Raw genomic sequence first — 24,495 nt, 5'->3', positions numbered from 1 at the left:
TGTTAAGGGTGTGTAACTTTGTAGTTACTATAACAGTGAAACCTTTTATCCATGGTGGTTTAAATCGGGTTTTGATATTTACCACAGAAAGCTACATTACGTTGTAATATTTACATTTAATTGTTGTATTTATTTTATATTTCTTGTTTTTTAAACTGCTTCAATCTACAAACATCTGTGTGGTATAAACCAGAAACCAGGTTCGTGTTTTTCTTCACCTGTAGTGATACATGTTCGTCAATAGACGATCTTCGGCGGACTGCACTACGCCCTTCAGTTCCGCCCAGAAGGGAAATGACGCCACTGCAGAAGATGGCGTCCGTGTAGTCCGGCCACCGCGGTGGCTCTTTGGCCGTGTGATTCGCCTCCTTGTCGGGGCTCTCCGCGTCCGCGCATGGGCTCCAACACAGCTACGGCGGTGAGCCACTGCCGCCCGTTTTCTTGAACACGGAAACGAACTCGCAACTTCATGTCCGAAGGCGCCAGAGCTGGCTGGTCGAAGAGGGGTTGTGGGGATTCGCACCGCCGAGGTGAGCTGTTTGGATTTAGCCACTAAGCTAAGCCGTTCCTCTGTTGACCAGCGCCGACAGCCGTGAACGTGGATCCGGAGCGGCGGGCGGAGAGCCGCGGACCGTTGATGGGGTTTCCTGCCCGTGACGGAGCGCTGCCCTCCGGCCCCCGGAGCCGCCTGGAGCCCCTTTGATTCGGGAGCAGCAGCTCTCACTCCGGACTCCTGCGGGCAGAACCTTGTTTACGTGACGGACGAAAGCACTCAAACGCACCATGATTTGTCACGGGGCAGCTGTGATTCTGTGACGCGTTCACGGCCATCACCTGCAGGAGCGCCGCCGTACACCTGCTGTTGTTTTTCTGTCGTGACTCGGAGAAAATCCGGGTGCTGAGTCCCGCACACACCTCCAGGTTTGGGCCCTTTGAGACCCCCCAACACGCCAGACCATAATAATATCTCCGGAGTTATTGCAACAAACGAGAGAACTGATACGTCACTATAAATCAAACGGACCCTCTTCTTTTTGTGCATCTCTGAAAGTAGCCTCGAGCTGTTTTACTCATAATGTTCTGAAGTGATGGTTGTCATCGTTCCTGGGATTAGTTTTCAACAATCAAACGTTTGTTTTGCTCAGGTTTTTTCCCACTATTATACAATTATTTACCTGTGAATTAAATTAACTTTATTCCTTTAAAACCAAATGACAACAGATGTGTTTTAGAAAACACAGAAAAACATTTAAAAAAGGAATAACGTCAGATGTTTCAGTCACGTTTAATCCATCATTTCAATGGGATTGTATTTAAATAACGACATATGTAGGTGACAGATTGCAGGTTTTCCTGTACCCAACGTTGAGCGACTGTAAAGAAGATGGTCGGTCCTGTAGGTCACAGGGTTCTGTTCTTCAGGCCAACCGGACCTCATTTGGAAGGAGCAGATCCTGTGACAGAACTCCCTCTAACATGACGTGTACCTGCAGCAGAACCAGACGGTTCCTTTGGATCGTGTCTGAGTGGTGGGGACTGAAAAAAAGAGGAATCGGTTTCAGTTCTGGGGTGTTTGTGGGGAAGCTCCTGGTCTTTGAACCCATCATCCTCTGAACCTTTGTCTCCTGTGTGTTCTGGTAGAACCAGGGAAACACAAACACAGGAAATGCGAGCGACCCCTTAGTGCTCAGCTGTCACAGCCTGTGATCGCTCGCTCGGGCTCCAAAAGGTACGACCCCCTCCCCTCCCCGCCTCACTCCATGTTTCAGCTCCACAGACACTCATGACATTTCATGCTTTCATGCCTGTAGTTTATACAAAGTCACATCTTCAAGCGTTCCTGTTTCTTGTGGTACAAATATGACGTTTGCTGCAGATGCTGTCTATAATTTAGACTAATAAAGCTTTCAAATGTTTGAACCTCAACAGGTTTGCTTAAAACAAGAGTTTGCTGCATCAGAAAACTGAACCATAGCTGTTCTCTTCACTGATAATCATTGTTTAAATGTCCTTTAGTTTTTGAAAATAAAAATATATGAAGTGAGAAACGGCTAAGATTAAATGTCTAGATGATGTTCTCTGATTTCCTAGTTATAGTAGGAACATGAGTTTCAAAGGCTGTCATTGCAAACACAGTGAAGCAGTCTAAAGCCCCGTGCTGCCCAAAGACGTGCCTGTCTGTTAATCTGCTCAGACACTGGCTGATGTCGTGACTTTTAACAGAAACCGTCTGACATGTGACTGAATCTGAATCCTTATCAAACGATTCATTTTCCTCCTGGAACGACCTCAGTCTCTGTAAAAACCTGAGTCCAGAGAGGAGGCCGTTAGCATCACGCTGAGGTCAAGCCTGACCCCATGCTCTTCCTGAGCTGAGTCAGCTGACCTCTGCGCTGCTGATGTGTTTCCTCGCTGTGGACTCATGGCGGCTGCGGCGTGGATGGCGTGGAGCTCCGGGCAGCAGCAGCTCTGCTTTAACGTGGTGGTTGTGTTGGCTTTGTTGTTCAGGTGATTGACGCTCAGAAAAGGGACTTTGTTAACATCGTCTGGACACAAAGGGGCACTGTCCTCTGATTGGCTCGGACAACCCCCTCTGACATGCCCGTGGCCAATCAGAGGTGAGTGTGCTGTGTGTGTGTGTGTGTGTGTGTGTGTGTGTGTGTGTCCATCAAAGCAGTGAGGGTGGGCGTGATGGTCATGGGGGGTGTTTGGGGCGGGGGCTGGAGCAGCCGGAACACGGTCCCCCTCTCACTCCGCCTTCTCCCACAGGTGTGTGATGTCGGGGGCGGATGTGGAGGTGTACCTGTCCCAGGTGCACGACGGCAGCGTGTCGTCGGGCTTCCGGGCGCTCTACGAGGAGCGCCTGCTGCTGGACGTCACGCTGCTGATAGAGGAGCACCACTTCCAGGTGAGGAACCGTTTAGTGAACCCGTGGAGGGGACTTTTACGGGGGGGGGGGGGGGGGGGGGGGGGGGTTTGGAGACGCGCTCCTGAACTCCTCGTGTGGTTTCTTCAGAGGCCTCGTCTGAGGTCAAAGCAGAGGCGTTTTGGGGCGGACCAACCCAAACCGCTGAGCTGCACAGCTGCATTCAGTTGTGCTGTTATCCCTGCCTCTGCTGCTGCTGTTCACCTGCATCAGGTGTGTTTCTTAGAGGGGTTTCCCCAGCAGGGCTGTTGGAAGTAAAGCAGGAAAGTGGCCCTTAAAGACCCACTCACTGGAAAAGATAGATGTTTTTGGTGTTTTTAACATGTTTTTGTGGCTTTTTCCTCATGATGGAGGATGTAGATGAAGAAAAACAAGCTTAAAGTTACATTTCTGAGTATTTATTTATTTAAATGGTTGTAAGTCAGGAGTAGAGGAACGAATGCTGTTTGGAAACAATCGTATTTGTGATGTAGAAGCTGCACTGGGAAGGCTACAGTCTTCCTGCTCCGCTCCATTCTGATCATCCACTGTCAGACAAACAGATCCACGAACGTCTTTGTTTCCATGGTCTGAACTGGAATCTGGATCAGAACTGGACGGATGGACAGCTACGATATTGCTAACAATTTTTGTTGTACCGCTAATGTTAGCTTGGGGTTGTGAGGAGCTTTAAGATAGCGGGATTATGCACGGAGGGAAGAGGGGCGGGGTTGCTCCATGCCAACAGTCTCGCCCACAACTCAGAGGTGAATTGCTAATGAACTCCTTGTGTTCCCGAGTTCACTGTGTATGTGTGCATCGCTGCCGCTGCTGCTGCTGCTGCTGCTGCTGCTGCTGGGCTTCAGCCAGTGAACGGTCCAGAGGACTTGATGTGTTGATTCTTCTCCTTCAGGCCCACAAGGCGCTCCTGGCGACTCAGAGTGACTACTTCCGGGTCATGTTCACTGCAGACATGAGGGAGAGGGACCAGGACAAGATCCACATGAAGGGGCTGACGGCCGCCGGCTTCGGCCACATCCTGCGCTTCATGTACTACGGCTCGCTGGAGCTCAGCATGCCCACCGTGCAGGAGATCCTGCAGGTAACTGGATCCCCGCCACGACACAGAAAGCTGTAGCTTTACCAGAGCTGACGGGATACACCTGTTCTGACCCGGCAGGCGGCCATGTACGTCCAGCTGACCGAGGCGGTGGAGTTCTGCTGCTCCTTCCTGCTGGCGAAGATCTGCCTGGAGAACTGTGCTGAGGTCATGCGGCTCCTGGAGGACTTCAGCGTGGGCGTGGAGGGCGTCCAGGAGCAGCTCGACAACTTCCTGCTTGACAACTTTGTGCCTCTCATGAGCCGAGCCGACTTCCTGTCCTACCTCAGCCTCGAGAGACTGCAGGTTTGCCACAGACAGACGCTCAGCGCGTGCATGAGGCCGCCGAACGCTGACAGCAGGTCAGGTCAGGCAACAAAATGATTCAGTCAAACGATGAGGAGAAGAGCTCGATTCCATCTCATCTTTAAACCTAAACTGGTCCTGAAACAAGAAGCTTCTCCAGCAACAGGATCTGGGTGTAATCTGGAAATGCCGCTCCTCTCTGAGGACGCCCTGAGTTTTTGCATCGTGTTTCCATGTTCTGCTTCTTTGTTTGGGTCCAGGATCAAACGCTAAAATGATCCGTTTCTGCCTCACCACACAGGCGTTAAATGGTAAATGGCGTTTACTTGTTCAGCGCTTTTCTACCTCCCCCGAAGGTCCAAAGCGCTTTACAGTCACAGTCCCGTTTCACACACCGATGGCGGCTCCGCTGCCGAACACTGTGGCCAACCTTCCACCAGAGGCAAGGGGGGGTTCAGGCAAGGCAGGAATCGAACCTGCAGTCTTCCTACCAGAGGTCGACTGCCCGCTCTCTGCACCACGGCAGCCTTTCTAGCTCACCACACAGGCGTTAAGCGTGCCAGATAGGAACTGTCAGTACAGAGAGGAAACCAAAACATCCGATTTAGGCTGAATTCTGATGAAATCCTCGGACTCAGCAGTGTGATTTTTGTTTGTGTGTCTTTTTGAGAACAGACTTGATCATTTGAACTAATTTAGGTCAAACTAAACGTAGGTTAAGCAGCCAGCAGTCGTTGCAGTAAGGTCAGAACCATAATGCATCTCTCGTGTTTCTGTCTGAACAGGCGTACCTGAACAGCGACGCCCTGAGCCGTTTCCCCGAGATCGAGCTGTACGAAGCCGTCCAGGCCTGGCTGAGACACGACCGGCGGCGCTGGAGGCACACGGACACCATCGTGCAGTCCATCCGCTTCTGTCTCATGACGCCCGCCAACATCTTCGAGAAGGTGGTGGCTGACACGTTTGCAGATTTGTGGTTTATGTTTTGACTGCAGCAGATGTGGATCTCTGTGGTTTTCAGCTTAGAGGAGCAGCTGTTTCAGCTCCACCATCAGTTTCAGAGAGCAGAGCTTCCCCTCTCTGTGGGGCGCCTTCATGAAGTTTAAACCCAAAAGAAGCTCAGAATGTCACCCCTCTGAATGACTGCCCTCATTTATATGAGTGCATTGCAGCTCCAGCTCATGTCTGTCTCTCCCACTGTGGCTTCTCTCTATATTTCCCTTTATTACAAGGCGCTGCTACCCATAATGCCTCCCACTCTGCAGAACACCATGCATCCCTTCTGATGTTCTCTAATGTTTTCCTCTCAGGTGAAGACGTCTGAGTTCTACCGGTACTCCAGGCAGCTGAGGCAGGAGGTGGATCAGGCCCTCAGCTACTTCCAGGATGTCAACCAGCAGCCTCTGGTGGAGACGCAGTCCAACCGCATCCGCTCCGTGCGGCCGCAGACGACGGTCTTCAGGGGGATGATCGGCCACAGCATGGTCAACAGCAAGATCCTGCTGCTGCAGCGGCCAAAGGTCAAGAACAATCCTTCTTGTAATTCTATCTGTATTTGTTATATTTAGATTAGTTTAAAAGTCCTTTAAATCCTGACTTCTCTTCCTTTAATCTATTCATTCAGCTGTAACGGAACAGAATTTAGTCGTTGTTATGCGTCTGCTCTGACCGGCGGCGCCTGAACGCCTCACTGACTCTGGTTGCAGGTGTGGTGGGAGCTGGAGGGCCCTCAGGTGCCGCTCAGACCGGACTGTCTGGCCATCATCAACAACTTTGCCTTCCTGCTGGGCGGGGAGGAGCTGGGGCCCGACGGGGAATTCCACGCCTCCTCTAAAGTTTACCGTTACGACCCGCGGCAGAACTCGTGGCAGCGCATGGCGGACATGTCCGTGCCCAGGTGAGGGGCCGAGGAAACTGCCGCCCTTTGACCCCGCGACGCTCTCTGACTCCACCTGGTGTGTGTGCGTCGCTTGCAGGTCGGAGTTTGCTGTTGGCGTCATTGGAAAGTACATCTACGCGGTGGCGGGACGCACCCGAGACGAGACCTTTTACTCCACCGAGCGATATGACATCACAGAGGACCGCTGGGAGTTCGTGGATCCTTATCCTGTCAACAAGTACGGCCACGAGGGGACGGTTCTGAGCGGGAAGCTGTACATCACCGGCGGCATCACCTCATCCTCCACGTCCAAGCAAGTGTGCGTGTTCGATCCCGGGCGGGAGGCGGGCGGCGGCGGCGGAGGAGGGAGCTCGGGCGGCTCAGATTCACACAGGACGCGCTCCGGCCGCGGCCCGCTGCTGCCCGGCACGCACGCCAGCTGCTGGGAGAACAAGTCCAAAATGAACTACGCTCGGTGCTTCCACAAGATGATCTCCCACAACGGGAAGCTGTACGTGTTTGGAGGCGTGTGCGTCATCCTGCGAGCGTCTTTCGAGTCGCAGGGGTGTCCGTCCACAGAGGTGTACGACCCCGACACCGACGAGTGGACCATCCTGGCCTCCATGCCCATTGGGCGTAGCGGCCACGGGGTGGCGGTTTTGGACCGACAGATCATGGTACTTGGCGGTTTGTGTTACAACGGCCACTACAGTGACTCCATCCTCACCTTTGACCCCGACGAAAACAAGTGGAAGGAAGACGAGTATCCCAGGATGCCTTGCAAACTGGACGGTCTGCAGGTGTGCAGCCTGCACTTCCCAGAGTACGTGCTGGAGCACGTGCGGCGCTGCAGCTGAGGTCTGCTGCTCCACCGAGGAACCAGGTGTTCACAGGTGGGGGGTGGGGGGACTTCTGACGCTTTCAAACCAGAGACCAGCACTTACTTAGAGGTGAGAAAACGCCGCTCTTCCGAACGAGGGCAAAGCGCGGCGCTGCAGGCCGCCACATTTTAACCGTCTGCTCGACCCGTTTCAGAATTCTCCCTGAAGCCGGTTTGTTGGTTTTTGGGGTGAATCCCTCTGCTGGTTCTGTTTCCTGTCCCCCCCCCTCCACATGTTGTGTGTCGGCTGTCTGGGCACGCTGCTGCAGAAACGCACTGGAAGCAGGACTCCACGTCAGGCATCAGACTGCCTCCTCAGGTCAAAGGTGCCGCCAGATGACAACCCCCCCCATCACTCTTCACAGCAGCTCTGCGTCTTCACATCCAAAAGCATCTGATGATGTCACAGCTGTCATTCCAACCGCAGCATTAACACAGTTCACACTCCAGTCCTGCCTCAATATCAGGTTTACAGGTAAATATCACTGATCTAGGTGAGCTTTTCTCTAAAGCGGATTAACATCCTCAATAGACAAATAATCTGTTTGATTTGAGATTAAAAGTGTCTGCATCCTAGATGACAGAGCCTGTGAGGAGCTCTTAGAAATCATCTCATTTCTCCTCCACCAAACCTCAGCGAACATTTCTGGAAAGTACAACCCAATCCCCATATTTAGTCACAACGGATAACTAGGTCCAAGTCTTTGCCGTTCTCGGTATGTCTGCCCCGACATCGGAGAGGCCTTCTTGCACAGAGAGCTGCTTCTCTGTGGGTTCAGGTAGTGCGAAACCCCAGAGGCTTCCTGAGGAAATCCAAACAGACCAGCAGCTCCTCTCAGCGGCCTGTTTGGCTCCAGAAGTCCTGCCGTTCTTCACCTCGGCTCACGCCGTGAGCGTTCCGATGCTCAGCTCTGCCTCCGTCTTCACCACAGCTGGATCAAACAGTGTGGCTGTAAGTGTGAGGTTGAAAAAACCAAAAACGTGGAGAATCCCCCAAAATTGGAAGAGGCTGGAGTTTCCAGACGTTTAGTGCAGGAGGTGGGACGCCGAGGGTCTGCTTCCAGTGCGTTCCAAACCGTTCATGTTCATGTTCAGAACACTACACTGAAGACGAGGAGGAGGAGGATGGTACACCACACAGGTGAAGAAGAAGAGGTGTCTGTGTTTGTCACTCTGTCCTGCACTTTATTTCTTCTAATTGTTTGTGTACATGACCCCCCCCCCAGCAGCTAAACAGTTGTGAAGCAAAGAGGATCGACAGTGTCTGAATGTAACGACAGCAGCAGCTGGAGGCTCTGTCTGCACAGCGTTGACCTTTGAACCTGAACCTCACATTTCCAAACACTAACCATCTGTTTTATACAGCAAATCAGGAATATGAAGGCATGACATGAAAAGAGCTGGCAGCAATAGAAACATCACATTAACTGAGGTTTACTTTTGAATTAACTGTTCACATGGAAATATCTTCAAAATGGGATTCTCATCTTTCATTTCACATTATTGCGGTCTAACCTTATGCACCAATTCAGCTCCTAAGCTAATGCTACAGTAGAGCTAGCTGCAGCTAACTGCACTGTTTGGTAGTTGGTTGTAATTTTAGCACAAGATGAGGTTATTTCATAGATATTTGTAACATAAATATTGTAGCTAAAGGATGTGAGCGCCCATAACAAACAGGAAGCAGTTCGTTGGGATTTTTAATTCCAATTTTTTCTTTAACTACATAAATTTCTCTTTCATAAATACATACTTGTCTCCTAATGAAAGACCTCATTAATTGTGGGTCTACTTTAAGGTTGACCTCATTCCAGAAGACATTAACAGAACAACCGTTAAAGTCGTTTAGATCAAGTCAGACCTTTCATTAAACAGATGGTTCATTTCAAAGTAAACCTCAGAGCAGAGCCTCAGCCTCAGTTCCAGCATCCAGTCTGTGCATCATGGGGGCTGTTGGGTTCAGACAGGCCCTGTAAACCGTTGGATTGCACATTTCAGCATTCAGACGCCTCGTTCCTGCAGCCCAGCGGCTGTTTGGTGTTGATTACCGGTATTTTTTTTATTTTATTATTTAAGCAACTGTGAAAAGGGCTAGAGCACCCACTGATGCAGTTCTGTCTGTTAGCTGCTTATTTAAGTTATTTATTTTCTCAAGTATTGCTTTTCGCCAAGCTATGCAGTACCAGTGGTCAAGTAGTTCAAACTGTGGAGAAGGGAATCCTGAATCCTGTTCTTTTTGCTCATTTCCGGTCAGCTCCGGTTTTCTTTGGAGTCCTGCCTGAAACACCAGGCTGGAGGTCAAACTGCAGTTGGTCTCTGACAGCCTGCAGTAACGTTGCTGTTCTCTGTCGGCAGACGCTCGTGTAAATGAGGACGGGACGCCTTCTTCTTCATTTTAACACAGTGTCATTTCTCTGCTGTCAGCACAGCGTTCATGCACGGCTGTTTTGATTTAAGAGGATTTGTGACACTGGAATAAATCTGCTCATCCACATTCCTTCTCAGAGGAGCTTTTAGGAGAACGGTTGGAAAGGCCACAAAAGTCTTAAGGTTTTTCCTCTTGAATCAGGCATGTTGTGTTTTGATAGTGTGGAACAAATCATCTCATTCTACATAACTACAATCTGTAAATCCCCACAAGAAAAAAACTGAAGACTGTTATATTCAGACGATGTATTTATCAATGATCTTGCTGTCAAACTCTCGTAGACATAATCTTGATATCCATGTAGATGACAAACCTCCAACTTCTGTCCTTTCAGCCACTCAACTGTTCTGTTGTCAGTTTTTCAGGGTACAAACATCTCCACCCGTTCCCATTCACTCTCATGATGTCACCACGTCTGCTGCTGCATTGTCTGCCTCCTCTTCCTCATGTCGTTCTTTGAAGAAGCTTGGAACCATAACGGGTGTCAGGCACGTTCAGTCACAGCGCATCGTCCTTTAGTCCTCCAGTCTTCAGTCTGTCTGTAGGAGACCAGAATAGAGAAGAGAAATAATTCATACCTGCATCAGAAAAAGTCAGTAAAATCAGATTAATGGATGTTATAATCTGAGTAGAGACTTTGGAAACGATTTGTAACTTCTTTCCAGAAATAAATGTTCCTATTGGTCAACTTTCAGCTGTCTGCTCCTCTTCTTTTCTCTTTACTACGCTAATTACTTGAACACGTTTGTAGTCTATAATAAATGTCATTAACACATTTAATTATGTTTGCGTCATAATCAGACTGTTGCTTGATTCAAACATCATTCTTACTGTTGAATTCTATTTTTTTTAACATTTGCTTTAAGGTTTTCCTTAACCCTTGTGCCATCCTATGACCCCCCCCCCCTTCCATTGACGTGTTCTCCCTACCATGACAAAGGTGGATAAAGGTGGAAAGATTTCATGTAATCCATGGACACCAGAGAAGATCACAAATCATTGAAGAAAAAAGGTTCAGAGCACTGTCTAGTGGGTCTAAATGACCCAACTCCCAATGGTAAAGTGCCTAGGATAGCACAAGGGTTGAATAAACATCGAGCTTTAAGGTTTTCATTGACATGAAAAATGCCCCTCATGAGGTACAAAAGTAAAATAAAAACGACAGAACCACGTTAATTACAAATGCATTTGAGTTTATAGTTTGACAGGTAAAATCGACAATTTCTTTGTTTCTCCTATGTAAACGAATGTTAAAAGTGCATTTTTTGAAGTACTAATTTCTTTCCTACGTGGATTTTTAATACTACTGAAGCCTCTGACATTTTTTTGTAGTTTTTTGCAGTCAGGGTTGTCTTTCCAGTTGCAGTTTCATTCGTCACTATTTCTTTTATTATTCATAAAGCATGGTCCTCTTGTTTTCCAGTGCGCGTGCGCTTCGTTCTTTTGACCCTTACGAGTACCCGTAGGAAAACACGACTGAATGAAGATGTCCTTAAAGAAGCTGGTAATTTTCTCCATAACGCTAACCTTGTGGATCGTCTTCTAAACGGCAGACTGATTTCCTTATAAACGGTTCTAGATGAAGAGGAATTGACTGAGGAGTTAGTGGTTAACTTTAACAATTGATGTCAATTTAGCATTCCGCTTGTAGCCGTTGCTAGCATCTCTGCTCGTGTCGAATTGGTTTAGGATTAAGATGTGTTATTCTTTATAGGGTATATTTACCCTACATTTATCGTCCTCTCAAAAAACTGACACCATCGAGTTTTAATTGATTCTGAAGATCTGCGTGTGATCTGTTTGTGTCCACTAGGTGTCGCTGTGTGCCGCTGCTGCTCCGGGACTGACGGCAGGAATGAGCGAGGCGAAGAAGAGGAGCTCCCAGCCGCTTCTGGACCTGAATGAGGTCTATTATTCACAAAAAAAAAAAAAAAATTAAAGACAAAATATAAATATGACTTCACAATCAAAACAGGAAAGAACAAAAGATTTCGATAAGTGCATCTCAATCACACAGAGAAGCTGATAAAGTCATTAATGTTTAAAATAAGAAAGTGGTAAATTAAGTTTTTCCATCTACATAAAAAAGCAGTTTTTTTGAAAGCAGTTTTTAACCAGTGACTCTGTCAGAAATGATCAATTATCACAATCCAAAAATACAGATAAAAAGATGAAAAGGGTATCAATCTGTCCTTTATAAAGTTCACAATTCAGATAAAAGGAAGAAAGTGCTTTTAAAATGTTCTAGATTGACAAAAGTATACACTAAGTAGTGTTCTTTTGTGTGTTCCAGTCGTTTTGTTTGACCCCCACCACAGGTGTAAAGTCTTCACAGCTGCTGTCTGAGCTGCAGTGTGGTTCTGGGAACGGATGCTCCAGTCAGGCTTTTCACGCTCCTAAATATTCCAGCCAATAGATCAACTATTACTATATTTTAGACTTAAAAATATTCAGAATCTATTAAATGTGACATTAGAATCACAGTTCATCTTTTTCTCTATGCTAAACTCGTCTTTTTGAAGGTTGTTAGAGCCTCACTGACGGGTTAATAAATAACTGAATGGAAACATGCGAGAACGTTTTTATTCCACTGTTTACGCATCGATTGTGATCCTGTTGCTACTAACGTCTGTGTCTGGATCCCCCTCAGAATGACCTCAAAGATTCCAATACGACAAGAAATAGGATTAATCAGTAAATATTCAAGACATTTTACACTAGAATGAAGGTTTCTCACACAGTAAAACAATTTTTAAAATGACACAAAATCCTTGGGACAAAGATAATCTGTGACAAAGACGTGTGAGATTACGAAAAAAAGACCAAAAGTGTTTTAGTGATAAAAAAAGCTTTTGTTATTAAAATGAGAAAAGGACCGACTCTTTCAGAGTGTTTGATCTGAAGTAACCTGGACAGGCCGTCTCTGTCTGCAGCACCTTGACCGCTGGTCTCTTTCAGTTGCCGTCTCTGTACACCGTCCCTGAATCCAAGCCTCTAGAGGCGGAGCGGGAGGCGGGGCCGCTGGAGCAGACTGTGGCGCTGCTGAGGAAGTGGGCGGAGCCATACACAAACCACTGTCAGGTGTGTTACCTAAGTTCATACTGAAGCACATCCAAACGGATCTCATCCTTCGATGAGGAGGTTTTCCTGGAATTGCAGATGTCTGCTTTAGTCCCCAAAGCTTTGCTTCATATCTTTGCGTTTCCACTGACACACGTTGATTGACTGTTGGAATTCTGTGCATCTTTTTCCAGCAAAGTGTGCAGACAGGAGTGGAAAAAGCTGAGGTGAGTCTGGGATTCAAGGAGACACGAGGATCCAGAATAAACCCTGAGGAGATCTGCTAACGGGTTTGAGTAGATTTGATCAGAATCCTATTATTCCAGAGGATTTTGAAATCATCCTGAGCTCAAAGTCACCCAGCTAAAGTTCAGCTCTCAGCTTTATTAGTATAGTTTAAAGTTCTGAAGACAGATGACCTGAAGCAGAGAGCTGGCTCCACCATAGAGGAGCCTCATCAATCCAGAACCAACCAGGAGTCCTGCAGACTGAAGATCTCAGTGTCAGAGAAATGGCAGCTTGTGTTGTTGCAGATAGACGTTGTGAGTGACACCGTCACCAGAAAATGTGGACCAGCCTGATCATTTGGAACGTTCCTCTCTTTGTCTCCTGCTCCGTGGAGTCCAGCAGGCCTACGGGACGGTGGAGCCTTACATCCACGCCGCCGTGAGGACGGCCACAGGTGAGGACAAAGACACGAGCGGTCAGCACAAAACAGCTTCAAGATCCAATGAAGATGAGGTTTTTAACACGTTCTAGTAGACTTTTTCTCAGGATGGAGGACATGAACAAAGAAAATTAGGGTTTAAAGCGTTTCCAAGGATTTCTTTATGTAATCCTTGTGAATCAGGAGCAGATGAAAAAATTCTGTTTGAAAAAGATGGTATATGTGATGTAGATAATATGCTGGGGGGCCACAAGCTCCCTGCTCTGCTCCGCAACAGGGGAGGGGAAAGGTGGGCGGGCTCACTCGGCCCCGCCCCCACAACTCAGAGGAATTTCTGCTGAACTCCTGCCGCTCTGCAGACACTATGTCCTAGAAAACGATACAGGCTTTTAGATTTTGGCTAAAAGCAGCATCATCATCATTCAATAATAGATCAGAGTGGGACTTTAAATCTCTCTGAAACGGCTTAAGTGTCCATAAAAAGAAAACAGGAAAACTCCACCAATCTGTGGAGTTGAAATGGAAAACTAGAACAGCATAGAAATGTTTGCAGGGTTTGAGTGAAAGTGTCTTCCCACAATCCTAAACTTCACCACAAGCTGTGTAAAACAGTAAAAAAAGGGTTTAAACCATGGAAGGAAGGAGAAATAAAAGCTTTGTTTCTGCTGTTTCTTTGAAAACACAGTTAAAAGAATTCTTTTTGTTATTGTTTTTTTTAGGAGAACATCATTATAACAGAAAACTAAAACCTTAAAGTCCCAGATTCCTGTACGCATATGCAACATTTATCTGTGGGTTTGACTTTTACATTTTTTTAGGGATTATGAGAAAAATCCTAAAGGATGTAATTTGTTAAAATACAGATTAGAATTTTCATGTAATTTGTGCATTTTCTTATTTGTCGTTCTTATTTATAATCATTTTAATTCTCACCTTTATTGTATCTTTTCTGATGGAAGTGTGTTTTCTTTGAATGGTCGTTCCCCCTTCAGCCGTCGCCACAGCCAATCAGATGGACCGTTTTCTTTTCTTGAAGACGTTTGGCTTCATCATCATTCTGAGACTATCTATGCCACATCTGATGTGATCCCTGACACTTTCATCTGACCTCCAGACACGTACCGGTTCCTGAGTGAGCCCCCCCCTGACCTGTACCCCGGCGTGGCGGTGGTGGGATTCTCCGGCTTCCTGGGACTTTACCTCGCCAAAGGTAACCGGATGTGGGTTTAAAAAAAAAAACCAGATTCTTAAAGATTCTTCGTCGATTCATCAGATAATCCAAATCTCTAAAAAATACCAGATTGGTGCCACAAAGTAGGATTTAGAAAAAGTCAGAGAGAAATCCTCCCACCCGAGCTTTTCAAAATAAGACGCGCCCCTTTCAGTTCAGAGCATGCTGGGAGTTTCTGCTTTGCCCCGGTCGGCTCTGTTCTAACCATGAACGTAGACGCCAATGATGCATTTACTGACCTGGAAATCTTTGGTTTTTTAGCACTTTCTAGTGTTCTTGACATTTGGGGTCAGTTGTCTTCTGTTTGCAGGCACCAACTGGTCTGTAACACATCTTCAGTTTGTTTGCTTCCTGTCCTCTCAGTGCCGTGGCTCCTCTCTTCCCTCTTCTTTTCTGTGGCCGATGCTCCAGTGAGTTTATGTTTTTCCGGTCGTCCTCGCTGAGTCTGGCTCTGCTGGAGGTTTCTCTCTAATCTCACATCTAGAGGGAATTGTCTTTTCCACCGTCGCCCTCAGATGAAAGCCTTCGATGACCTCTGCTGGTCACCAACGCTGACCCCTCTGTGGTTTGTGTGTAGCATCTTCAGACTGCTTCCATGTGAGCTGGAGCTTTAGAGATATTTTAAAGGGAATGAGAGCCGTTTTGAAAGGACTCTTCAGGTCTGCTGTGGAGAAGCGGCTTCATCTCCATCCTGTCAACCTGTTGGATGTTTTTGTTTTGTGTGATTCTTTGGGGATGTAGCTTTAAACGAAGTGGGGGTGGTTTTCATATTTCCACCTTCCTGTCCTGCTTTACTCTGAAGCGTGCAGCGATTCTCCCCGTGGCGGTCTTTACAGATAGCCGTTACACGCCCTCATCATGATGCTCCGCCGCCGTGCTGAGGTGTTGTTGGGAGTGACCACGGTCCACATCACCTCCTGTTTCTGCCCCTCTGGGCTTCCAGGCTCCCGGCTGAAGCGGCTGCTGTTCCCGGTCGGACTGATGGCTCTGAGCGCCTCCATGTTTCACCCCCAGCAGGCCGCCGCCTTGTTGAAGGTAGACAAAGGCCACGCCCACAACACTGCCTCTTTGCCTTCCCGCCATGTTTTCAGCTAATCAGGATAAACCATTGACTGTGTATGAGAACTGGACTGAGCCCCCCCAACAGGAAGTACAGAAATCCCAGAGACGTCTATAGAAAATGGTTCAGTCATCCTATTGGTCAGAAGAGCCATTCTGGATCTGATACCCCTTTTAACATCTTCTGGATAATCTCCATTTTTTTCATGATTTCTTTTCTTTGTTGCAAATTATTCGTTATAAACTGACCAGACGCCTCCATGAAAGTAGGCGGGGCCCTCTGGCCTCCACGTTGAACATTTGAACCGTTAGATTGACAGATTTTAGAATAATAAATATTTACTGACGTCTTCTGGCTCCAACTTGCAGCAAAAATGGCGACTGCCTTGACCTCATGTAGTTGGAGTGAAGTCATTTTCTATGGTGGCGTCACTCTCACTCACTCCAGTTTTCATTACAGTCCGTGGATCAACCAGACTTTGGCCTCTGCTGTTTTTCTTCTTTTTCATTCTTTCCTGTTTTAGCTTCACCCTGTTTCTTTTTCAGTTTTTCTTAGATTTCTTTGCTTTATCAGTCTCTCGTCATGAAGCCCTTCTGTTTTTAGTTGTAGAGAATTTTCCAAACTGACCTCAGAGTCTGTGATTTCATGAACCTGGATGGGAAAACCAGGACTCTGTGCTTGGCTTGAGCTTCAGGAAGCAGCTGCTCTCACCTCCATTGTGTTCTATTTTAATTTTAGACTAGAATCATTTATCGTTTGGCTCAAAAGCTTCTTCCTAGCAGCTAATAACTGAGAAAAATCACAGCTAGAGCTTCAGAACAGTTTCTGTTGGAGGATAAGCTTATCTGAGTTGGTTTGATCCGAGGTGGTTTTCCTTTGCTGTGAACGGAGTTCCTGATTTCCACTCGTCACCTGCTTTCATGGTTTCTCCACTGCGCCTCCTGCAGGACAGATTCCACTGTTCTAACCTGAACTTCTGTTTGGGTGAAGCTGGGGGTTTGATTTTTCAAAGGTTTCCATGGAAGCAGAGAAAGAATGTGTTGAGGTCATGCAGGTCAGCGAGTTAAAGGAAGAATCTGCCGGTGGCTGCAGCCTGAGACACAGCCTGCACTTACCCCTACTGGCCAGCAGAGGGCAGCAGAACAGGGAGCAGATTTTTAGGACTTTGGAATCCCTCGGAAAACATGGAGTTTAAAACCAATGTTTTTAAAATATTCCTTATTTCTACATGTTGAAAACAGATAACTGAATGGAGCTCGCCATATGCGCCTTCATCCATTTCATATATTTGTAATCAATTACATAAAGTAGAGTAAAAAGTATTCAGTCAGCCACCAACTGTGCAAGTTCTTAAAAAGATGAGAGGCCTGTAATTTTCATCATAGGTAAACCTCAACTATGAAAGACAAAATGAGAAAAAAAATCCAGAAAATCACGTCTGATTTTTAAAGAGTTTATTTGTGAATTATGGTGGAAAATAATTATGTGGTCATCTACAAGCAGGATTTCTGTCTCTCACAGACCTGTAACTTCTTCTGTAGAGGATCCTCTGTCCTCCACTGTTACCTGTATTAATGACACCTGTTGAGCTGGTTATCTATAGAAAGACACCTGTCCACAAGCTCAAACAGTCACACTCCAAACTCCTCTCTCTCATAGTTGATGTGATGATAATGACAGGCCTCTCTCATCTATTTTAGTGGGAGAACTTGCACACTTTGTGGCTGACTGAATACTTTTGTGCCCCTCTGTAGGTGTTGTTAGAATTTCAGCAGCCATTTTCCCCCTGAAAGGTTTGTTTCTCAGGAAGATAAACTTTCCTTTGGTGGTTCTCGAATGCAGAAACAAACAGACGTGATGTTCATGTTCCCCTCAGACGGGTCGGGACTCGGCGCTCACTTGGGCTGAACAGGGCCGCGTTACCGTGGAAACGCTGTGGAAGGATCCACCGTTCAGCAAGAAAAAGGTGAGTCCAGTTCTGCCAGAAGTTATGGTGGCCTCTGGTTTTCTTTGAACTCTGCTGGTTTTTGTTTCTCAGCTGAAGAGTTCGGAGAAGACAGAAAAAGAGAACGACAGGAGCGGCTGAAGGACCAACACCGGCGCCGGGACCACCGCACTGCTGCATTATGGGAGGAGAGGCCCTCACATTCACATCATTCCTGAAGTCTCAGCTCCTCCTTCTCCTCCTTTGCTTTTAGTTGAAGTTTCTTTCTGCAGAAATCCTCTGCATTGCTCCTCCTCTGTGTTCAGGAGCAAAGATGGAGGAGGAGCAGCAGAACCTCCAGCTTTGTGTCAGTGCACTGCAAAAACCAAATCTTCAAGTAAAAAGAGAAAATGTACCTTATAATCTGTCTTTCAAGAAAAATAATCTTATCAAGAAAGTTTTCCTAAAGCAAAATAATCTTTAAGAAAACATGTCCTAGAAATATTTTTCTTAAAATAGGAATTCTTGATAAGACCCCTCTTTGCAGATATTCTGCTTATTTCAAACAAGTTTTTAAATTTGAAACATGTATGACTTATTTTTGGGGCCTTGTTTTTGCAGTGGGAACACAACACAGAATCCTAAATTTAAAAAAAGACCAAATCTGTCTCTGCATTAAATATGTCGTAAACAGCCCGCTGTGAGCAGTTTATCCCGAAATATTTCCCTTTAAACCACAACTTGATGGTAAAGATCTGTTTCTGCTTTAAAAAAAGCAAAAATGTTTGACTCTAGAAGCTAAATATGCTGCAAGAGTCTTTATTTGAACCACTTGTTAGCTGCATAGTATTTTTACAGGAAAACTGTTATGTTTATTTTAACGATGTCAGAACCCGGCTGACAGAGGAGACCACACAGATTCCCCCTGAGGTCAGTGCATGACAGACGCAGAGAAGCTCTGGGGTTTCTGGGTCCTCCATGATCGCGGATCCGCTGTTCTGCTCGTCCCACAACGTCCTGAAAGGACGGAACAAAGGGCTCACAAAAAGAGGCCCGTCGGTGCTGCAGAAGTCTCATTTTCATTTTAAATCACTGCTACACTTTGTTCTTCATCAGAGGAATCGGGCAGCAGAGGACTTTGTGTTGAACCGACCTGACATGAGACTGCAGTGATGCTGCATGCTCACTTCCTGTCTGTTTCTTTAGAAACATTCAGATGAAAATATTTCTGAGAACCTGGAATTGTCATAAAAGTGCAGCAGGAGGTGGTTCAGCTCTGCAGTCAGCTTCTTCCTCTTTCCGCTCCTGCTGTGAGATGTGAGAACGGGAGGGTGTTTTACTCTGCCATGGACTGCTGGACGGTCCAGGATGAACCCGGCCTTCAGGTCCACCTCAGCTCCTCACACCCTCACCAGAAATGACGTGAATCCTCTACTTGTTTTTGTCAGAAACAGACCAGAAGTTTCTCAAATTGCTGACATTTCAAGTTTTAAAATCGCTGGTTCGTTACTTATTTGAACGGGTTCATTTGTCAGAAACGATTGTCGATTTAATCCCATTTTGTGTTGATTTATTACCACGGAATTCAAACGGTGCGACGCCTCGTCACACCTGCACGACGTGGAACCAGCTGCCAAAGAGGAAGAAATCCCCACCGTGACAGAGAGAGGCTTGGAGAAACATGCACTCCTGAGGATGAAGCAGACTTTACTCCTTCAAAACACACTTATCGGGTTTTCAAACAGTGAAAGTATTCAGGAATGAAATCAAACTCAAATGAAATCAGTGCATATGCTTCTGTCCTTTTCCTGATGGAGACCGGTTGATGCTGAAAAGTTCTCAAAAACCTTTGAGAATGAGAGAGATGCACATCAAGTAGAAGTGATCAGAGGAGGAAGACTCCTTCAGGTTCTCTGGATCTCCTTCCAGAAGCTCCTCATAAGCAGCCGCTGCATCCTGAGGAGGTCTCTGCAGGTCCTTGACCCCTCAGGTCAGCTTCAGGTTTCTAGTCCATCCTCTTCTCCTCCATGGTGTAACGTCCAGAATCTTCCATCCATTTCCTGTCATCTTTCATGAGTTCTTTACTTGAATGGATCCGGCTACTTTATTGTCGTTTCAGAATGAGTGTGTGAACATTTACAGGCTGTTGTGTAAGGCTGGAGCACCAAAGGAGTCATGGAGAGGTTTTTAACTCCAGTGAGCAGATTTAGTGAGCAGCTTGTTAATTTTATTTATTGTATTACTTTATTGTTTAATTCATTTTATTCTTTCTCTATTGTATCAAATTGTTTCTGACTTTATTTGATTTTATGGTTGCCAAATCCTCCTTTCTTCAAGCACCAGTTTAATGGCTAGTAGTTCGTTGTCCCTTATGTTGTAGTTTTTAAAGATGAGGTCAGTTTGCTGGAGTAGGAAGCACATAACTGTTATCAGAGACAGGAAATGATGAGAGCACAGAACCCACAGCAGAGTCTGATGCGTCCACTTCTACATCAAATGGATTTTCAGGGTCAGTTTGGGTCAGAATTGGTGCAGAAGAGAACTTGTTATGAGAGAACTGAATGTTTCAGAGACCTAAATGTATCCAAGAAAGCGGATTAAAGGAGAGTGGAGCTCACATTTTTCTGCTTTAAGAGTTCTCCAGCAAAAGCTGCAAAATAAATCAGACATGATGAACGTAGTCAGACTGATATCTGGGGAAAATCAAGATCAAGCTTTCCAAAAACAAAGCTGTAGAAAAAGCCATGAAGAACATTGTTCACCATGACTTAACAGACCGTGGGGGCGTCAGCTTGACAGAACTGCAGAACCAAGCATTTCAAATGTGGAAAGCCGTCTTCCACTCATTTTCTTCTCTGATCCTCAGGTGGACATGAGCATTGATCCAGCTTTATGGTTGCAATGCTCATCTTTTCATGTATAAAAGTCCAAATATTTGGCAGAACACCGTAGGGAATCGAACCCTAACCTGTTAGAGCAGGCATACCATTATCAGTGTCTTTATGTTTTTGGACCAAACATGAAAGGAACCTAGGATAGCCTTGTGCTTCAACCAACTTTCAGCTAACTGGACTGTCTCCACCCCGTCCACGTCCTCCCCTGAGTCCAGACTGAAATGGTGAAAATTCTAACTGAACCGTTTCAGAAAGCTGCATAGCTCCTAGTCTGAGTTTGTTCCTGCTGTGAAAAGGACCCACTCTCCCAACACCACTCCTTCCAGAACAGTCTAGATGCCATTCTAAGGCTGCTGAAGTCAAACCTCTGTGTGTGGCTGCCCAAAGCAGTTATGTCCATCAAAGTTACAAACAGAATCAGAGGTGAAGCCATGGAGCTCATTTGGTCTGACCCCAAAAGAAAACATGGTGGAAGTAACAGCCATTACAAACTAGTCCCTCCTCCAGTTCTGGCTCCAGGCTGAGGCCCAGGTCAATCTTGTTGGGAGGATGAATTTTATCCTTTAATAAAATGTTGTTTGTTTGAATCGCCCTTAGTCTGGCCCGTCCCCCAGGAGCAGTTTACCATGAAACAGCCCAACAGGGCAAATGCGTCTAACAACACCACTCCTGGGGTCATTCGGGCACGCAAACCCCTCCACCACGATAAGGTGGCGATTCAGGGAGGGGAATTCATCAGTCACTAGCCAATTACTAAGAATTACTGTGGGGAAACCGAAGTCCTCGGAGAAAACCCACAGGACTGCCAGGATTTGTTGGACGTATTTCCATATAAATTTGGTGACTGATAATTTATTTTATTGAATCAAATTGAATGTTTTTATTTTAATAATTTGTTTATTCTTGTTATAAAGGTCACTGAATATTTACTAATATATTTGTAAAAGTGGGGGGGACCGAAGTGCTCGGAGAAAACCCACGCAGACGTGGTCCTGTCAGCAAACGATGTTAACCAACAGACCAACGTGCTGCCCCTGTTTTTGAAGCTCATTTGGGGATTTTTCCACAGAGTGAGGAGAGACTTTTAGGGAGGAAGAGTTTCTTCTTGGGTTTGGAGGTACAGACCTGGCAGTCAGTGGCCGAATTGTTGAGGAACTTTGAAATGTTAAATCTGTAGGGGACCTTTTTTTAATGCTGGGGGTGGGGGGTGGGGGGTGGGGGTTGCACCAGGTTCTTTAAGATGGCGTTCCTTATGCTTGAGAGAAAATCTTCTAAGATTTATTTTTCCTTTTTAGCTGCTGCCTCCATTTGCCAACTCTTGTCAGGGTCCTGGCTCTGTTGGTCAATATTTTTTTAAATTCTTGAGGCAGCTGGAGCTTTTCTTTTTCCAGCTTTCTGCTGGCATGTTTTTTGGGATTGTGGGAGAAACCGAAAGACTCGGAGAAAACCCATACATTGCAGGCCTAAAGCTTAAATCTGTTTTCATCCAAACAAATGTGTCTTCAATTCAAAATGTATCAACCCTCAATAGAAAATTTGAATTTGGAGTAGCTCATCATCCAAGGTTCTTTGGTGCTTGTTGTCATTTATTTCAGCCAATTGAAAAAATCTTGCTCATTAAAAAGGTCTGTCAAGACAAGAAGTCATCCATTCATCTTGTTCTTGGAGGCATTTCTGGATGGCAGTGTGGATGTTGTTTAGAAAGATTTGATTTCCTTGTAATGTTAAAGTTATTCCATCAGGTCTATACATTTTGTCATCATCAGGTGACAAATCTTGATGCTCCACTACATCGAACCGGTCCGTATACCCCTTCATAATGTCGTTGACTAATGTCCAGCTTTTATCCTTCTGAAAAAGATGATCTAATTTCCCACTTTTCCTTGGAAGGATGAGGGACAAAACTATTCTCATTTGAGGGTACGTTTGTCTCAGAAGCCTCAGGTCTTTTAACATTTGATTTGCGATCTGTATTGGAGGCATTCGTCCCAATTCTTTTCCTGCAGCTTGGATAACTAAAATTTCAGGGGGACCATCTTCTTTGGAGATTGTGTGATGAAGGTTATCAACAACGTCCTTCCAGCCCACGTGTCTAATTCCAATCCACTTAACATTAGCATCAAGATCCAAGTTTTGTCCAAAAAGATGTTTAGCTGCAGGCTGTGCCCGTGAAATATAAGTTGACCCAACGATCCAGACATCAGGCGGTCTGGTGACTTTGGGTGTTTCCATTGGTGAGCTGTTTGTTGAAAAGCTGAGGTCAGGGGAGCTTGATGTGTCCTCTTCCCTCTTCTCAGGCTGGATTTCTGTCTCAAATGGTGGTAGACCAGCAAAAAGGCTTTTAAAATCTGGTGAGTGCTGCCTACCCTGGCTATCATTTTCACAGATGACTTTCTGCTTTTTGGTTGGGGACAAATGTGTGCTGACTCTGCTCTGTGAGAGCTCCTCTGAACTGACTTTTCTTTTCAGATTAGGCTTTGGGTTGTCAGACTGGATTGGCCCAGATGTAGAAGGGACACGAAGACATGACTGAGGCTGGTGAGTTTGGCCTCTTGACAATGTCTGGTGGAGAGTTTGCTCAATGGTTTCACGGATGGAGCTTACAAACACTTCAAATCCTTTTGAGGTGAAGTGTATTCCACCTGGTTTGAACAGATGACTTTCAACTAGTGTCAGTTTTGGATGCTCTATCACAGCACCATTGAATAATCCGGCGCTGGATTGAATACTTTTGTTGAGCGTCATCCTGTCGTCATTTATTTTTCTGGGATCAAATGCCCCCCATGCTAACCTTGGAGTTGTGCAGGAATAAGCTATTTTCATTTGGGGAAAAGCTTGATGGAGGTGTGTCAAGTCCTTGACCATTTTACTGACAAGATCTGACACATTTGTGTTTCCCAGGTCGTTGCTGCCAACGTGGAGAACCAAAAAGTCTGGGGAACTCCTTTGTTGGGACAACTGGCTATAAAAATGCTTAAGAACATCCCTCCAGCGCATGCTGACTTTTCCCATCCAATGGATTTTTGCATCGACGCCAAGGTTTTGTCCATAGCATCGATTAGCTGTATATTCTGCCCCAGTGATGTAGTGACCCGACCCAATGATCCAGACCGTGGGCACTTTTCTGTCCTCTGACAGCAGCTGTCTTTGGGTGCTGTCTAATGGGGACTTTACGTCTGATTGATCTTCTGGATTGTCCTGAATTTGATGCATTTTTCTCAAAATAGAATCAAAAGTGGAAATCCTGTGTTTTTAAAATGACAGTGTTTCTTCTCCGTAAAACGTGGTTTCACAAGTGAAGCTCTTCAGCATGAAAGACCAAGTGATGCACTTTTGGTTTTAGGTCCTATTTATGAAAGTACTTCAGATGATGTCATAAACATCATCATCATTTAATGATGATGTCATAAACATCATCTGATGTAATAGACATCATCTGACTTCTGGCATAGTTATGACATCGTTGATGACATCAGCAATAACATTTTTGTTGATGACATCAGCAATTTTTTCAAGGTCTCTTGTCAAAAGATATTTTATTATTGGACAAATAAATCCTTAACTCTAATATTTGTCATATTTTTGTGCCTAATTGTAGAAAATTTCCTGTCAATCTGTCAACTCAATTTCCCAGCATTCCTTTCAGCCATACAGCTGCAGTGCAGTGTCAATCATTCATTTAGACTCTGTGGTGTGGAACTCAGGAGTTCGCAGCTAATGATGTTTATACCATGTTCTTTGAGACTTGTGTGATTCACATCCAATAATTGTGTTGTTCTGGTTGAATGACTGTGGGATGTTTATACTAACACTTCCCACCAAGTAGTTCAGAAAGTGTGCACGTCCTCACAGCTGCTGTGGTAAAAGGAGCCCAAACTTTGATGTCCAGGTCTAAGAGCCTTACACCTTGGAGCATTAATCTAACCCTTTTCTACTTCAACAGACCATCAAAAAATTACCTACGGACTCTTTGCAATAGACTCAACCAAATTCATTTAGCTTGACCTTTGACCTTTGACCTCCTTAAAGTGGATCCACTGTGTGGCTTCATGAAAAGGGCTCCAAATAAAAGATAAAATAGTTTTTGTGAAGCAAAGTGTTTTCCAGAACAGTATCAGGGCACATTCAGGGGGTTTGGGCGGGGCCCAGCAGAGCACTGACG

The 24,495-nt window shown here is 45.8% G+C and overlaps 2 protein-coding genes across 5 annotated transcripts; both read left to right on the top strand.

The window, feature by feature from the left end:
* The first annotated feature begins 302 nt into the window (after positions 1 to 302).
* On the top strand, positions 303 to 10,191 carry klhl15 (kelch like family member 15). 4 transcript variants are annotated; one of them, XM_023950209.1, is made up of 10 exons: positions 315 to 530; positions 1,642 to 1,729; positions 2,509 to 2,618; positions 2,770 to 2,908; positions 3,819 to 4,007; positions 4,086 to 4,310; positions 5,096 to 5,257; positions 5,621 to 5,830; positions 6,017 to 6,207; positions 6,287 to 10,191. In XM_023950209.1, exons 3-10 carry the CDS (start codon positions 2,599 to 2,601, stop codon positions 7,044 to 7,046), a joined length of 1,896 nt encoding a protein of 631 aa, XP_023805977.1. In that variant the 5' UTR covers positions 315 to 530; positions 1,642 to 1,729; positions 2,509 to 2,598; the 3' UTR covers positions 7,047 to 10,191. The 4 variants fall into 4 exon arrangements, with proteins under 4 accessions (XP_023805976.1, XP_023805977.1, XP_023805978.1 ...); XM_023950208.1 differs by lacking the exon at positions 2,509 to 2,618 and having other exon boundaries at positions 303 to 530; XM_023950210.1 differs by lacking the exon at positions 1,642 to 1,729 and having other exon boundaries at positions 422 to 530.
* A 638-nt stretch (positions 10,192 to 10,829) lies between these two features.
* apoo (apolipoprotein O) lies at positions 10,830 to 23,901 on the top strand. Its single transcript, XM_004080802.4, has 11 exons — positions 10,830 to 11,001; positions 11,311 to 11,403; positions 12,456 to 12,578; positions 12,752 to 12,784; positions 13,185 to 13,239; positions 14,339 to 14,434; positions 15,399 to 15,490; positions 17,392 to 17,481; positions 17,554 to 22,684; positions 22,803 to 22,871; positions 23,235 to 23,901. Exons 1-9 carry the CDS (start codon positions 10,978 to 10,980, stop codon positions 17,599 to 17,601), a joined length of 654 nt encoding a protein of 217 aa, XP_004080850.1. The 5' UTR covers positions 10,830 to 10,977; the 3' UTR covers positions 17,602 to 22,684; positions 22,803 to 22,871; positions 23,235 to 23,901.
* The last annotated feature ends 594 nt before the right edge of the window (positions 23,902 to 24,495 follow it).

The sequence above is a fragment of the Oryzias latipes genome, chromosome 20 (assembly GCF_002234675.1).
Source record: "Oryzias latipes chromosome 20, ASM223467v1".
Taxonomy (NCBI): Eukaryota; Metazoa; Chordata; class Actinopteri; order Beloniformes; family Adrianichthyidae; genus Oryzias; species Oryzias latipes.
This window is presented reverse-complemented; position numbering and strand designations above follow the sequence as displayed.